A 17,973-nucleotide genomic window follows, 5' to 3' on the forward strand; every position below is an offset into this window, starting at 1 on the left:
AAGACTGCTCCATCACAACCTTTCCTCAAAGTAGCCCAACGTCTGAAAACAACTGCCTCAAAGATCAAGTAGCCCTTTGATGGTAGAGAAAATGGAAAATGGGGAGTGCAGAGAGGGTTTAATAGGGAAACAGAAGTTCCTGAAAGAGATGTCAGGCAGGAGAAGCAGGAAATCATAGTGGGGCCTCAGTTCTACTACAGAATTTCTCTTTTTATGTTGAAAGGTGTGTGTGTGTCTGTATGTGTGTGTTATAACAAGGAAATGAAGGGCAAGTACAGTCTGGAAGCCAGTGAGTACAATTCATAACCAAAAGAAACTGACTTATGTTAACAAATCATCTTTAGCCATTGTTTTTAGTCATGTTTACCATAAAGTAGTGGCTTAAGACAACATGACTTCATTGGAGGTCAGAATGGAATGTGGGTGAGCAGGGCTGGGCTCCTTCTGGAGGTGCCAGGGGAGCACCCGTGTCCTCTGCTCACTCTGACTTCTGTTCCTGTCACCACACCTCCTTCTCTGGTTCTGACTCCCTCGTCCACTCTTTCCCTTGTTAAGACCCTTATGATTACTTGGGTCTACCCAGATAACCCAGGTAATCTCCCATCTCAAGACCCTTAACTTAATCACATTTGAAAGATCCCTTTTGCCATGTAAGGTAACGTATTCCCAGGTTTCAGGGATTGGGATATGGGCATCCTTGGGGAGGAAGACAATGTTCATTCTTCTAGGCCTAGTACCCATATCAGCAGCTAATTTTCATTTCTCAGCTTTTCCAAAGGTAGAAAAACATGGTGCAATATTTTCTAATTACTGATTCCCTGCAGTGGATTTGGACCCCTACATTGGTAAATGTTACTATATTCTCGGTCTCAAAAATCCCAGATGATATATTGGGTATTTTTTTTCTTTTGGTTTCTGTACCAATTACACAACCTGAAATGAGGTTGATTAACCAACAAGCTGCCCTGTGTTCTCTGGTTTCTGAATGAGTTGGGCTCAAGCTTCATGCAAATTGAATTAACCTTACCCAAAAAGCGTGGGTCATATAGTCTGGGAATGATTTTGTTATGCCTTATTTTCCTAATATCACAAACTTGGAGTCTAATTCTTTATTTCTAAGGAAAGAAAGGTAATTCAGTAATACAATAACCATTTAATTCTCCCTTCTCTTTTTTGGGTCTCTATCCACATACATAATTATGAAATAACATTTGAATTATAAACCTACCCTAAAATACCAACTGGTTCTAAAGATTTATTTTTGACAAATGAACTGTTTTTCTAATGTATAATACCTTATATCTGGTAACTATTAGACTGTTTACAACACATTTCCAATTACATTAGTTTATTTGATTCTCATAACAATCTTGTGCAACAGACAGACCAGAGATTATTATCAATATTTTACAAATGGAGAGGCTGCAGTCAGCTACATAGACAGAGATAGGATTAAATGAGTTTCCTGACTCACAGACCAGTGAGGTACCTGCTTTGATTACTAATGTAGAAACCAGATTAAAAGTGTCAGCAACAAAGTTTTGTACACCATAGTTCATCAACTGATTTAACATTTTCTACCTTCCAAAATAAAATTTCCACCAAGAGATTTTTCTTAATGTGAAGGTGATGGTACATTGTTACCTCCTCCAAAGAAAACACCTCCTCATCTGACAGGGCTGAGCCGAGGGGGTTTTCCAAATTTATTGAAAGTACTCCTGTGTCTTTTTGAACAGTTGATCCAAATCATTCTGGACAGGTGAGACAATAATTTGGTCAAAGCCAAGGAAGGGGAAGACTGGGGAGAGTGGAGGTAGTCCAATTCAACAAATATTTATTAACTATTTGCTACAATAAGTATCTGGATGTGACTAACAATGGCTTAAAAGAATTAATGCAACTTTCCAAACCGCTTATCTAAGTTGTAAAGAGGAAGAGAAAAAAGCATTTCAAAGGACTGACCTGGTTTCTTTCAGAACTTTTCACCATCTCCTTACTCTCCCACCATCTCTAAAGACAGGTAAGACTTACTGCACCAGGGCTGCATACAATGATGGAGCTCATGACTCTACTCTCATCCTCACACATTCTCACTTTTGGACAATCTCAACACACTCAAACCCTGCTTACTTTTCACTTACAGTTATTTCATAACTATAAAATCTCATACTTATTTGCACATTTTAAATGTCAACTGAAACATATACCCTGTGTTTAGATTAATGTTATTTTATTAAAATATACCAGTAAATTAATCTTTATTTAGTATAAATTAAAAACATATAGGTTTTAACATCTATTACCCTTGAATTGAAACATGACTTTGTTCTAAATAAGCACTAGATTCTAACAGGGGGACTAATGTTATTTTTTCCCAAAATCAGGGAGGCAGGGGGTCAGAGGACTATTCATTAGCTCATTCCGCAGCTATTCCATCGATGAACTGATTATTGTAACAGTCTTGATCATTTGAGGGACATTTGTGAATCCTTATAGCTTCCAATTTTTGTTCTGCTTTCTGAAGCTGCCCAGACCAGCCTAGCTATTCCTTTACTTGTGCTTTGGCATAGCCCTTCAGACACAAAGGCCACGCATGTGCCCCATGTCCCTCTTTATATCTGCTTACCACCAGGTATTCTCTGAGATGTCTCTAGACACTTGGTTTCCAGGCTCCTCAGCATCCAGTCTGCTGTTGTGTTCTGGTTCCTCAACAAGTGGTTCTAAACGATGTGGTGCTAAGGATTACAAATGATTCTCCATCAGCATAGAGAGATGGGCCATTTAAGCTGGCTTCACTGTTTCTTCCTCATTAGGCAGTGTCTTTTTTTTTTTTTTTTTTTTTTTTTTTTTTGTCTCTCAAGTCTCTTCCTCTTTATGGGTCCCTTGCTATTTGTGGACAACATCTAGCTATTTCCCTGCTCCCTTTCCTGAAATATAAACGCTTTCGGTATCTAGTGTTCTTTTTCATGCCTCATGTCACCTTTGTTCCCCATCTTCACGCTTTCTATTTGGGCATGTGTTTGTCTTTAAGTGTGTGGTATTTGGTACAGTGATCAATTATCCTGGTTAATTGCTCCTCGTTTGAGGATCCTTACCCTTACTCATTAAATACCAGAGGAGAGGACTTTCTCTCATTGACCAGGTGCATCAGATCTCTTACTTACCCCCAAATTGCCACTTGGCAATTTAGTGCTTACAAGCTCATTTGCTGAGGGGCCTAATTGGAGGCTTGTGTTTGCTCACTGGGGCAGCTGTTTCCTCTGTTCTGTGCCCTCCCAGCAGGGAGACTTAGTGCTGTTTCGCCCTTTCCTGGATGGCTTAGGGATCTGCTACATAAGCAAGAGACCACTATTTTTTTTTTTTTTTTAAGGGAGGGAGACATGCATCTCTACAAACCCAATTAAGCTTTCTCTCCTAGTTTCCAGGTATCTTGGTAACAAATGTCCACTTTGTCTTTTCGAGGTTGTAAAATGAGGCTAATGGCCCTTTCTCGTTATTTCTCAGGGACACTGGGCTTTTAAAACGCCTCAGTTCAGTGCCCTGTTAACTGGTTTGCATTATTTGCTACTGTTTTACATGTGATTTCCTTTTGTTTATGAGACACAGCCCTAGAAGTATAGCAGTTCCTTTGCTGCATGTTTAAGAATTCAAATAAGTCAAAAGTGGGCTTTTGAAAAGAGTGCCCACTCAGGAACCATAACTTAAAAATTCCAGCCAGCAGCCCTTTGGAGATGTAAATTGAGTCATTGGCTCCCCTCTCGGACAGCTTAATGATCTGTAGTTAATAGTTGGAGGCTGCTGAGCAGATGCAGTACAGCTGGGCTTAGGTTAGTCTCTCAGTTTTCCACATTGCACAGTGATACAGCCATTAAAAAAAAAAAAAGATTCAGCTTCCTATCCAGAATCAATAACCAAGAGCACAAAGATGTGGCAGTGCCTTGTCAGTGTGGCCTTTTCTACGCAGCGTTCTGCCCAAGCCAGGAACCAATGCCTCCTTCCTTCTGGAGCCCAGCACCCCCTGGGCAGTCACCTGGACAACAAATAGCCCCTCCAACAATTCTGGGACCAAAAGTGCTAAATTTAAAGCCAATCACTCCTCTTTCTTGAGTGCACATAATTTCACTGAATTTTGAGAGAAACTTGAGCATAATCTTTTGGTAGCAAAATATAAGTTTGGGAACCACACATATACAGCTGCTGGGGGCAGTCGATGTGTTCTTACCCCTCAGATATAAAATTGGCTTGGGTTACTGTGTGTTGGAGTAGAAGATCCTTTTACAATTTCCAGGGTCTTAGTATTTCACTTAAAGTCCAAGTGAATTCAACAATAGTAGCAACTAGCAAACAAGAAAACAAACAAAACATTTGTTCAAGAGTGATCAAAGGACTTTATAGACATTTATTTATTTATTTATTATTTATTTTTTACAGAGAGGAAGGGAGAGAGATAGAGAGTTAGAAACATCCATGAGAGAGAGTCATCGATCAGCTGCCTCCTCCACGCCCTCTACTGGGGACGTGCCCGCAACCAATGTACATGCCCTTGACTAGAATCGAACCTGGGACCCTTCAGTCCTCAGGCTGATGCTTATAGACATTTCTTCAAAGAAGATGTACAAATGGCCAATAAGCACATGAAAATATGCTCAGTATCACTAATCATTGGGGAAATGCAAAGCAAATCCATAATGAGGTATCACTCCACACCCATTAGAATGACTATTTTCAAAACAAACAAACAAACAAACAAACAAACAAACAAACCTACAAAATAATTGTTGACAGGATGTGTAGAAACTGGAACCATGGAGCAGTGCTGGTGGGAGTGGAAAAGGGTACAGCTGATGTGGAAAGCTGTATGAGACAATTCCTCAAAAATAGAATTATCATATGATCCAGCAATTCATTTCTGAGTATATGCCAAAGAATTAAAAATAAGGCTCAAAAAAATATCTGCACACTCATGCTCATACAGCTTTCTACATGTACACTATCCATAAGGACAAAAGGTAGTAGCCATTCAAATGTCCATGGACGGATGGATGGAAAACAACATGTGTTGTGTATATACAATGAATATGATTCAGCATTGAAAATGAGGGAATTCTGATATAAGCAACAACATGGGTGAATCGTAAAGACCTTACGCTCAGTGAAACAAGCCACTCACGAAGGGTAAATAGTGCATGGTTCCGCTTACATGAGGTTCCTAGGATAGCCAGGTTCATAGAGACAGAAAGTAGAATGGTGGTCTCCAAGGCTGTGGAGAGGGACGAATGAGAAGCTGTTGTTTCATGGGTCCAGAGTTTCAGTTTTGCAAGATGGAAAGAGTTCTGGAGAAGGATGGTAGTGTTGGGTGCACGACAACATTAATGTACTTAAGGCCACTGAATTGTGCATTTCTAAATGGTGAAGATGGTAGATTTTATGTTATCTAGATTTCACCACAATTTTTTAAGCCCAAGTGAATGATATCTTCTTCTCTCAGCAATCCAGGCTTTGGAGGAACAAGTTAGAAACAGGAGAAATGAAAAAAAAAATAGCTAAAGGAATGGATTTTTACTTTATATGCAACTAATTACTGATATGCTCTTTTTACAGAGTCATTTTTCTCTCAAGAAGGGAGCTGCAGCCTTGGGCATTGGAACAGACAGCGTGATTTTAATTAAATGTGATGAGAGGTGAGCATGAATATGCAACCCTTTTTGGTTATCAATTTTCAAAGTCCATACATATATATGCCTTTTAGGCTGAAAACAGGTGATCACCATAGGGATAGAAAACCTGGCTCTATCCTGGCCACTGTCATTCACTTACTTTTTCACACAGGCTCTTGCCTGGAGTCGTGGGATGGTGTCTCTCAATGCTATAGAGCCTTCCATGGCCCTTGACTGAATCAAAATGTTTATTAAATCTATAAAAATATCTGCACCAAGATGGTGCACAAGGACATTCATTAACACCAACAACTTGATCACTGATTTATGGTGATGTCATCATTCTAGGCACCCAGGATGGTGTGCACTTGATGGAATAATTACAGAAGTGGGGGCATGTTAGCAAGTAGGGAATAAATAATGCCTCAGAAACTCATCAACTTTATACTGGAACCAAAGATGAATCCATGTTTTAATTGACACCCATAGGCACTCTGTGAATAAGTGTGAGGGAGGAGGGAAGGGAAAAAGAAAGATTTAATAGCATTTTCAAGATATTCATGTAAATTATCATTGGCCTAGCCCTAGCTGGTTTGGCTCAGTGGATAAGAGCTTTCCTGCGGATCAGGTTTAGTTCTGGCCAAGGGCACATGCCTAGGTTGTAGGATTGATCCCCAGTGGGGGGGTATGCAGGAGGCAGCCTATCAATGATTCTCTCTCATCATTGATGTTTCTATCTCTCTATACCTCTCCCTTCCTCCATAAAATCAATAAAAATATATTTTAAAAAATTACCATTGGCCTGTAGCTTAGAACCTATAAAAATAAAGTAGCCACTTACTTATTGGTATGAATTTATGGGACACACATTTATGATTGTCCACCATCCCAATAAGCTCTAGAAAAAGATGAGGCATAATCCCAGTGCCCTGACAGAATATGATCTAAGTGGAGAGATGGAGTAGCATCAGAAGAGACATTGATATGGTTGAATTGTGTGGCCCAGAGTACACATTGTATATATTGGTAAGGTTGAAAGTCTTCATGCAGCAGCGAGGGCTTGAGCTGGATTTTAAAAATTGGAGATGAGTTGGAAACAAGGGTTGGAGGGGGACAAGAGCAGAAGATTGAATACCCCCAGCAACGTCATAGAAGTAGCAATGAGCTTATGGGGCTCCAGGAGGGGAAGGGGACAGCCTTCTGGACATGTGGGATTTTGAAAGCTCAAAAAACAAAAAACAAAAAACAAAAAACAACAACAACAACAAAAACAAAAACTGATTAACAGCCATAACTCCCTCGGGAAGACAATATTACAATAGCCTGCCACGTTCTTGTTCACACCTTTGTATATTGTCAGAATTTGTTTGCAAAGAATGCACATTACCTGTACAATGAGAAAAAACAGTGATGTTTTATTTTTTTCTTTTTGGGGATAAAAAGCTAAACTTAGCATTTGAACTCGATGAGGCTGGAGACCAGGTAACTTGCAAGCATTTTTGTCTGCGAAGGGCATGAGTGAAACTCCCTCAGGGAGCAAGGCAGAGCAGAGACTGGTCAGTGACTCTAGCAGTAAGATGGGTGTGAAATAATAGAGGACTGGAGTGAGGTGAACACATTCTGAAAAGGGAACTGCTTTATACTTTTAAGGCTGCCAGTGTTCCTCACTATCAGGTACTTGAGGAGAAAATTGGCACAGACACAAAATTTGTTAACTGGGGATAAAGATTTAAATAACAAAACATTTCCTTAATCAAGGTTATAAATAATGAGCCTGGAATTCAAGGAAGAATTGTTTGACAGGCCATGTTTTCTCCAATCTAGTCATTTTTCCTTCTTAGCTTAATTTGTAGGAGTTCTAAAAAAAAAAAAAAATATATATATATATATATATATATATATATATATATATATGTGTGTGTGTGTGTGTGTGTGTGTGTGTGTGTGTGTGTGTGTATAAATATATATAATTTCACAGAGGAAGGGAGAGGAAATAAGAGATAGAAACATCAATGATGAGAGAGAATTATTGATTAGCTGCCTCCTGCACACCCCCGACTGGGGATAGAGCTCACAACTTAGGCACGTGCCCTTGACTGGAATCAAACCTGGGACCCTTTAGTCCACAGACCAATTATATGCACTGAGCCAAACCAGCTATGGCTTCGTAGGTGCTCTCGAATTGAATCCCAGTGGAAGGATAGATGATCTGGGAGAACAGAGGGGGCTCTTGACTCCTCTCCTTATGGCACCAATATTGCTTCTACTGTGAAAATCAGGCTGTGACCACGGAAATAGCCTTGGGAGGAATCCACAAAGCCTGCCCACCAGGTATTTATGAGAGCAAAAGGCTGACCTGAGGACATTTGACTGTCTGGAGGCAGCATCATGCCCCATAGAGAAGTGCTGGCCTCCTAGAAGAAGAAGGAAAAGCAAAGTGTTGCAGGGAAAGAAACCACTGACAGGGCAGCTGGGACAGAGGCCAAAGCTGTCTGTCATTCACCACCAGGAGGGCCAAGGGGCTTTGTCTCCTGCTCAGGGGCCTTGTGAGATGAGGAGGGGAGGAATGGAGTAACACAGGAGAAAGAAGAAAGAGAAAAGGAAAGAAGGAAAAAAATCATATGAAGTAAAAGGTGGGAGAAATAAGGACTAGAAGAAAAATCTTGTGGTGCCTTTATGAAACGAAGCAAGGAGGAAGGAAGTAGAGGGAAATGGGAGTAACAGAGGGAAACATTTAAAAAGCAATTTATGCTCACTTTTTTTTTTGTAGAAAATAGCAGGGGAAAATCATAATTCTCCCACCCAAAGACCATACTACATTGCTGTCTAAACCTTTGAGTCTCTTTTTAAGCATAGAGGTTTATTCTCCCCCCCCTCTTTTGAATAATATTTACATTTGTGATCATGTTTCTTTTTCTAACTAAACATGATAACATAAATATATTTCTACATTATTATAAATACAACACACTTTACATAATTTTTGAGGTTTGGCTCTGGGAAATATGATAGTACACTGTTTAAATAAATCTTCGCTCCAGCAGTAGCCGGGACACATGCGTTTCCTCAGCTAAAGAAAGGAGAAAGAAATGGCACCTGCTTCAGAGGGTTGTTGTGCAGATTGCATGCACTGACAAATGTAAAATGCTAAAAGTGACAGCTAGAACAGAGAAAGCACAGAATATTAGTCCCCTGCTGTTTATTTCCCTATTTCTGGTATTGCTCTTGTAAACAACCTTTACATCCTTCAGCGAATATTCTTATGTGCCCAGGGCTTCTCCATCTATGGTTTTCTCATTGTATAATGGCTTACCTAAACTCTGAACATTCATTAGGAAAGTGACACATCAAGCCATGTTGCCTTTCAACAGGTTTCATGAATTTACTCCTAGCAATATTGTATGAGAACATTTTGGAAAAGAAAATTAAAGATATGTTGGTAGCTACAGACAGTCTTTGATTTTAATAATTCACACCATCTGTATAACATGAGTTTAAGATTGAGAGCCTTGGTCTTGATGGATTAAGTCAAATTGACATGTTTGGAGCCAGGAACCAGGAGGAGGCCTTGAGCAGTCATCTGCAGCCACAGTTCCCACGGGAATATGCTCAAACCCTCCTGGTGGCCACGTCATTCTTATTATCTATCAAGTCCCCTTGAAAATCAGGCGTGCAGTTCAGAAATCACCTGAGACTGACAAAGCTTCTCCTAGTGAACTTTATAAAGTTCATCCAGACTTTGCAAAATATGAGCCTGGACCTGCTCTCTAAACATGAGTCTGGACCTTTCTCTTCTTACAGTTACTTTTTCTGACTCTGCTCATCAGTCTATCGGTGACTGGCTGACAGATTTTATCTTGTTCTGCAGATAGTTGACTTAGTAAGAAGCTCACAATTGAAGGCAAATATCCTAGTGAAAGATGAGAATAATCTGTGACCTTCTAACAATCTCATAGCCACATGTAGAAAAACATCCTGAGAGATAGTACTATCCCCTAATTAGCAATTAAAGGGTCTCAGTTTGGTGACCTATTTAAAGTGAAACATGGTTTTCAGTTAAAACAGTTCTTAGAGTAAATCACTTGTTTGAAACAGGTTCTCTGAGAGTTGAAAATAAAAAAGAATTTTAATTTTATTATGTATATTGTAAAAGGTAAAATAAGATAGGGTAATGGAAAGCCTGTTTCCCATGCTTTACATTTTATTGGAAGTATAAGTAAAAAGAGTATTATATTTTGTAAAAATTAATTATTAAGTTCAAAAGAGGAAAATGTGTTAAAATCATTAACAGTTAAATGAATCCTTAATTTCCTAAGTTTTAATTTAATAGTTCCCTTTCCTTGTCAGCAAAAAGTTGAATATTCCCAGTGATGGGATTACTGAACTTTTATTCAAGTATCATTGGGTTTGATATTTGCAAAATTTAAATTATTGGAATTTAAAATACGATGCATTGACGTGCTTAATGATAGAAAAGAAAATATGAATTAGTATCTAGAGGAAAATAAGTATTTGTAGAAGAATTGAGTGATATTTCAGAATTGGATGAGGCCACTAACCAAAAAGAGAATTCCCAGAAGTTCAGCCAGGGCATGAGGAGAGAAAACTTCTATAGATGATAATTTTGGAAGAACAGGAAGTTCCCCTCTAATGGAAGAGAGAGCCCTGTGAGCTACTTCTTTTGGCTGCAGGCAGGGGTCTTGGTTGGGAACACAGTGGGAGACAAGGTGGACATAGAAACAGACTCTGCAAAATTTAGTCTGGTGTGCAGAAGGCAGACTTTGAAACAAGCAGAGGTCATGGCGAGCTCTAAGCCATGGATGTGAGAGAAGTTAGAACTGAAAAGAAGGTCTGAGGGGAAGTGGTCAGAATCTGATAGCTCAAATACAATAGCATAGCAATAGCTCAGGTTTTACAGTTGATCGATGGCATGTGTTAATAGAAACTTGATTTTTCATCCAGTTATTACCTGATATATACACCTATGCATACAAAATGTGAAGAAACTATTTCATTTTGTTTTGAACAGGTTTTATTCAAAATGTGTAATGGGATGAATAGTGAGTTCAAATTGAATCTTTAAATTGTATGTGAACATGAGAATGTAGGATTTATATGCATCTTTTATTGGAGGAAGAGTTTCTTCAGAAGACCACAGAATTCTTAGTGTTGGCTAGCAGAGTGGTTTACATTGGAAACAGAGCTTTGCTTTCTGTTGTTTAACAGATTTGAGATCTCGCCAAAAGTTGGAGTGGAAGTAGCAGTTTTTACTTTGTCTGGTTTGTAACCGGATAGAATTTTCTTCCCTTTTCCAGGACTAGCTAATAAAGCATGTTCAGAAATAAAAAAGAAGAAAAATACAGATCTTTACCAAAGGGCACAAAAAAAGAATTGGGTCCTAGCTGTACTGTGAGCTGGTTAGTTCATGGGTCACTTTCCTCAGAGCCACCACAAACACTAAGTGTGGCAATCAAAGACAATGGTCACTTTATGGATTACTACTGATTCATCAGGGTGTGCCAATAGGGAGTCTTTGAATATTTGTTAGCCTGCACCATCTCCTGTACATTACTTATTTTGAAAACATTATTTTTTAAAAATACTTTTATTGATTTTTTTACAGAGAGGAAGGGAGAGGGAGAGAGAGAAACATCGATGAGAGAGAAAAATCAATCGGCTGCGTCCTGCACACCCCCTACTGGGAACCTGCCCACAACCAAGGCACATGCCCTTGACCGGAATTGAACCTGGGACCCTTGAGTCCGCAGGCCGACGCTCTATCACTGAGCAAACCTGTTTGGACGGAAAACATTATTTATTGACATTCCAGACTCCTACTTGTCAGGGTCAGTTTGCTGAGATCTTGCTAAAATTAAAACGTTTTCTGCATAGTTATTCAAGCCAGTTTCAACACTGTCAGAATCAATAACAGCAAAATATTTCTCTGCATAATTTTTTTTTAACAGTTTGGTAGCACAGACCTGGGAAAACTCTCTGTTTGACCAGGCATACTGAATGCTAGCACCTGTTGTGGGTAGGTATCTGCCTTCCATCTGACTGTACATGTGCCAGATGTAACTGCAAAATAGTTCTTCTGCCATTCACTCACCTGCATAGTCCAAGAGCCTGAGGCCTGCATTTTAGAGATCCAAGCCTGAGGTTTAAGTCAGGTTTCCAATAAAAAGTAGATGAACGGCCTTAAACAAGCCTCCAGTTTTATCTGGAACCTCCCAAAAGTGTGCAGACTGATTTGTGCCTGCCTGTATTTTTCTTCTTATAGATTAGTTTCAGTTTACTCACTTGTAGTTTCAGATACTAATTATCATCTTACCTCCATTCCATTCTTTGCATTCTTGCAACAAATCCTATTTAATGCCATGTTAATCCTTCATCTTCTTCTGGATTATGTTTTTTAATATTATATTTTAGATTTTTGTAGCTATATTCTAAGATGTATCTACCTATAGATTTGGGGGACTACATATGACAGATTTTGCTTTCACAGTTAGCTAATTTCAGGAAATAAATTCAAAGCTTTCCATCGTCTTCTCTATAAAAGCTAAAAAGGCATCATCTGCCAATAGTAGACTTGTTAATATTCACTACCAAAACATCAGGGCCCGGCATTTTGAGGAACAATTTTTTGGAAAAATTTTCCCACTTATTATTTGTTTTTGTTTTTGTTTTCAAATGTTCTATATATTCTTGGATCAATTCTTTTAATTTACATGTTCCTGGGGGAAATTATATATTTCCCCAAATTTTAAGATTAGCCTAAGGTGCTCCATAGAATTCTCTTATAATATTAAATACACACACACACACACACACACACACACACACATACACATACACACATTAGAGGTCCATTGCACAAAATTCGTGCACAGGTAGGGTCCCTAGGCCTGGCCAGCAATCAGGGCCAATCAGGGCCTTCCTTCATTACACATCTCCCCCTGGTGGTCAGCACAGATCATAGCAAGCAAGCGAACTCCCAGTCTCCCAAACTCCTGAAGAGATACTTTGCATATTAGCCATATATATATACATCTCCATACCTCCTTTCTCATTTCAAATTTTACATTTTCTCTCTTTCTTTAATTGGACTAGTCAGATAATTGTATATTCATTGATCTTTTCAATGTTCCATCTTTTGAATTTAAATGTATTTATAGTTTCTAATTCATTGAAATATTCATTTTTCTGCCTACATTGTTGTTGGGTTAAATATTCAGTTTAGTTGCCTTTATTCTTTGTTATTTAATTGCAGAAACATTTCAGGCTATTCATTTTCCTCTGAGGATGATTTAGGATGCCTCTCATATTTTTATCTGTTGTATACCCATATCATGAATTTTTAAGGTTCTTTAATGGCAGTTTTTATTTCTCTTGGTCACAAAGTTATTTACAGTAGCTAAGCATGGTTTCTTACATGATAAATTGAGCAATTTATCATAATCCTTTTCTTCTCTCACAGAAGAGGGATGTTAGTTTGGGGACTAGGAGAAGTGACGAGAAATTGTCAGCACACTTTCTAGCACACACAGACATTTACCCTTATTGATAGAGCAATATATTTTAGTAGGAGTTATATGTTTTCCTTATTTTATTAATCAGTGCTAATAGCAATAAGAATTGGGACCAAGGAACTACTCAATTTAAGGGGCTTCCAAACAGTCATAGTGGAAATGTTACCTATATCATTACAATTCTAGAACTCAACCTGAATAGTCAAGGTAGTAGGTATTTTTGCTTAAACCCCATAAATGCTTCACAAAGACAGTTGTTGTATGGTGCTAAGAACTTGGGTTATGATTTCACACAGCTCTTAAGTTAAACACCTGCCTCCCACCACCTGTGTGACATCCTGCAAGGCACATGAAGGCTAGTACTATTACTATTAGTAATGAGATTATCTAACATGCTAGCCAGAGTTTTATACTTAGCGCCCTATAGTGTTTTACATTTACTATTCCATTGGATCCTCATGTAAACCTTGTGAGGCAGGTGAGTACAAGGAAGAACTAAGTGCTTCAAGTACACACAATTAGCACAAGGTCTGGAGCAGGAGCCCAGTTATTCTGTTCCCACATTTCAAATGTTTAGTCACATTCAGCTGCCTATCTAAGGCGTAGTGCAGTGACTCTTCCTAAAACTGGTAAGTCATTATCACTGCTGTTGTGTTGCTATTAACAGTGATTGTGACATTAGTCACTTTCTAACAGGAAGGGCTCACGCATCCTTTCTTCTTTGCGCTCGCTCATGTCTCTATGAACAGATCCAAGCTCTTCTCACTTAGGAAAAGCTGGTAGAATTACTACAAGTTCAGCAAGTCAATGAGCAGGTCACCGATGCCCATTTGAATGCCTGCCTTGGAGGTACACACTCTCCAGGAGCATGCTCCTTTAGATAGGATCAGTAGCTTTCTCCTTCAGAGCCATGAATCTGAATAAAAAAACTCTACACATGATGTAATCCATATTTTTTGCCCTTCTCACAAGGAGAAGATTTTTTCCTGCTGGCATTGTGGGATTTTTCCCCAGGCAACTATATGCAGTTAGCTGACCCTATAGCATCATGTGAATTTTCAAAGTCTACTGCAAATTGGGAATTTAACGCAAAACAACATTCAAAGCAGCAGTCTGGTTCAAGAGGCATCACTTCAATGTTGCTTTCTTAAACACCAACAACTAACAGAGAACAGCCTTACAAAGAGTCAGTCACCTGTGAGCCTAAAGGTTGTATGTGGAAACATTAAAGAACTTTTGGCTATAGAAATATTTTCAGAACAGACAAAGGATGCAACAGCTGCCATCCAAAACTCCCTGCACCAAGAGATTCGGGGCTGGAAAAGCCAGGACTGGCCAGACAGCTCCTAATCCTCAGAAGAGCCTGCTGGTCGTCGCCCAATGTACTCACCCACAGCACACAGCAGGCAGGGCCGCATAGGGCCACACTGAGGAGCTCCTTCTGCTCGCTGCCCTAAGCCATGCTGGCTCAAAACCATGGGTCACATGAAAGTACTTGGCTAGTATGTTATCCAGCTATTTAGCAGGTTAGTGTTCCATTTCTAAAACTATTTCTTGGAGCTAGGTCTACTTGCTTCAGCATCACCCTGGGTGCTTATTATAAATGCAAATTCTTATGCGTGTTTGTCTACTAACTATGTTATTATGTATCTCCCTTATTGGCATGTAAGCCCTGGAGAGTAGAAACTGGTCTGTTTACCCTGGTCCCCAGTGTTTAGCACATGGTCAGAGCTCAGTAAGTACTTGTGTGATTTATCAATTCCTGGGTCTTATAACTGACTGACTGAATCAAAATCCCTAACAGCAGGGGGCAAAGAATCTGCATTTTAAAGGCCCACACAGCCCAAACCAGTTTAGGACAGAGTGTTGGCCCCTGGACAGAAGGGTCCCATGCTCCATTCTGGTCGGGGCACATACCTCAGTTGCAGGCTCCATCTCTCCTCTGGTTGGGGTGTGTGTGGGAGGCAAACAGTCAATGTGTCTCTCTTACATCAATGTGTTTTCTCTCTCTCTCTCTCTCTCTCTCTCTCTCTCTCTCTCTCTCTCTCTCTCTTTCTCTCTCTCTCTTTCTCTCTCTCTCTGTCTCTGTCTCCCTTCCACACTCTCTAAAAATCAATGGGAAAATATCCTCAGATGAGAATTAACAAATATAAATATTAAAAATAAATAAAGGGGCACACAGGTGATTTTTATGTGCACTAAAATTTAAGTACCATTGTTCTAAAGTCAGCCAATTCTAAAATAAATTGAAATATGAAATTTTTTGTCTCCAGAGGCCTCCACACTAGCTGTCTGGTCAAAGTATAAAGTAAACATAGTAATATCATCCTTGAGTTAAACTTTTGCCTTCTAGTTACACACATCCAACGAATGTTGAGCTGCCACCTGCAGTGTGCCAGGCTCTGGGTTCTGAAGTAGATAAAACAAATATGGGAGTGGAAGACAGAGTGCCTTTATTTTTGCTTAATAACAGCCCCAATGTGTAAGAGTAGTAATGTTGATAATTCAGATACCAAAGAGAAGCCATAAAGTGCTTTCTTTACTTGAAAAGGTGATTACAGACAATAAGCTGTTTTCAGAGAGAGAGAGAGAGAGAGAGAGAGAGAGAGAGAGAAAGAGAGAGAGAGAGAGAAAGAGAGAGAGAAGAGAGAGAGAGAGAGAGAGAGAGAGAGAGAGAGAGAGAAAGAGAGAGAGAGAGAGAAAGAGAGAGAGAAGAGAGAGAGAGAGAGAGAGAGAGAGAGAGAGAGAGAGAGAGAGAGAGAGAGAAGGTAGGGAGAGACCACATTTACTTAATTTTTATTGCAGTATATTACTTAATTGTTCTGTTATTTTTAGTTGTTTATCTCTTACTGTGCCTGATTTATAAATTAAACTCTCTCATAGGCATGTATGTATAAGTAAGAAGCATAGTATATACAGGGGGTTTGGTTCTACCACTGGAGGTCTTGGAATGAATGCATCCCCCTGGCTAAAGAGGGCATATTGCATGTGACTGCCTGCCCCTTCCTGCTGCCCCACAGCTCACTGATACAGAAATGGAACAACGGTACATGGCTGTTTTCCTGGAAGACTTGAATGACACCTCTAATCCATGAAATTAAAATATTATCTTAAATGGTTTATCTTATCCTAAAAGATTCCAATTTTCCCAAATAGGCTTCCTATATGTTTGGCCCTTTGAGTTTGTGCCAGAAGCTGCTCATTTTATTTTTAGTGACAGCCAGTCTTTTACCAGCTTTTGATCTTGGGCAGTCACGTTGCCTCTCTTGGCCGGTTTTTTCATTTGTAAAAGGAGACAATGAAACCAGCATCAGGTTTGAGCCCCTTCTAATTCTAATGTGCCCTAATCTGTGACACCTTCCTGCCCAAATTTAACAGACCCATGTAGCAGTGATTAGATGAGGAGATAGCTATTGTCAAGCTAGTCCGCCTCAGACTTTGCAAGGCAGACAGGTGATTGGTTTTAGAAGACCAGGTAAAATTTGGGATTTGTAAACAATGTATGAGAATTCTCTCAATTTCCATACACTACAAAGGCACTACAGTAAATGTAATGTGCTTAGAACTTTATATAAAAGATAAATATCTGCAATTCCTCTGAAAGGTGAACCTTTTGCTTATAGCAGGGCTGGAGTGAGGTGTTCTGGCAGTCTGGTCTAGGAGAGGTGAAAATCACTCCTTTGAGGTTGCTCCCAGGCTAAGTGTGAAGTGAAGAGAGAAACACAGGGAGTGAGATGCCTTCCCACCTTCGCACTCCCTCTGTCCCTCCTCCTGACCCCGTTGCACAGAAGTTCCCCCTTGGCTGCTCTGAGTTGGAGTGCACCCTTTGTACCAAATGCACATTCAATGCCTTTGTTCGCTACCCCCCTGACTGACCAATGGCTGTTAACTTCTCTATAGCCATCACCAGGTAATTGCCTTTTAAATGCTTTTCTTTGGCAAACAGCTTCGCATAAATCAGTGGTTCTCAATGCCTTCAGGCTTAATGCCTGCTTTATATTCAAACTGTGTGCAACACCTCCTTTATTAGCCTGAAATGAAAACTGTAGAACATATAACTTACCTGCTCATATATAAGGCACAAATTATGTTTTTAAGTGGAGAAATGGTAGCACAATAACAATAAAATAACATTTCAATATGCAAAACCTAAGTCATTCTCACACTAGGAGACGTAAGGAAGCAGCCCAGTTCTTGTGCTATATCTGGAGTCACAGGGACGGCAGTGGATGGGCTACTGAGCTAGTGACAAACGCTGATACCCCTCGTGCTGCTCACTAAATGCTAGCAGCATCCTCCCGCCATTTATTGTTAAACCTCCTCCTCATAACTTACTTCTCCAAATTGCCTTAAACACACACACACACCTAATCAAGGACCTTGCTGTGAAAAGTTTAACCGGTCTAGCAATTCAAGAGAGCTGTGTTGGTTGAAATAATGTTTCACTCCTCCGGTGCTCTGTACCTACTCTGTCCTCTGCCCTTTGCCTGTGCTGCCCCTAACACCTTAGATAGGAATGTCGCAATATATAACAACAATCCCAACAGCAAAAGCTAACATTTATTAAATGCTTCCCATAAGTCAAGCACTTTAAAAATACTTGGCATTTATGAACTCATTAAATCCTCATAACTCTATGAGTGATATTATTACCTCTATGTTCTAAGGTTAGTAATAATAATACACACAGAGAAATTAAGAAACTTGACTAAGATCACACATTTTGCTATATCTGACTTCTTGGAGAAATCATCTCCTCTAGTTGTTATAATCGTGGGGTTTTATAG

At 39.5% G+C, this 17,973-nt stretch overlaps 1 protein-coding gene across 1 annotated transcript in view; it reads left to right on the forward strand.

The window, feature by feature from the left end:
- GAD2 (glutamate decarboxylase 2) overlaps positions 1 to 17,973 on the forward strand; it is a 60,908-nt gene that overhangs the window by 12,327 nt on the left and 30,608 nt on the right. Inside the window, exon 8 of the mRNA XM_084879477.1 lies at positions 5,602 to 5,681. Within this exon, the coding sequence (XP_084735603.1) occupies positions 5,602 to 5,681 (80 nt within the window). The remainder of the gene's footprint in view (positions 1 to 5,601; positions 5,682 to 17,973) is intronic.

The sequence above is a fragment of the Pipistrellus hanaki genome (genome assembly GCF_964339955.1).
Source record: "Pipistrellus hanaki genome assembly, chromosome: 1".
Lineage (NCBI taxonomy): Eukaryota > Metazoa > Chordata > Mammalia > Chiroptera > Vespertilionidae > Pipistrellus > Pipistrellus hanaki.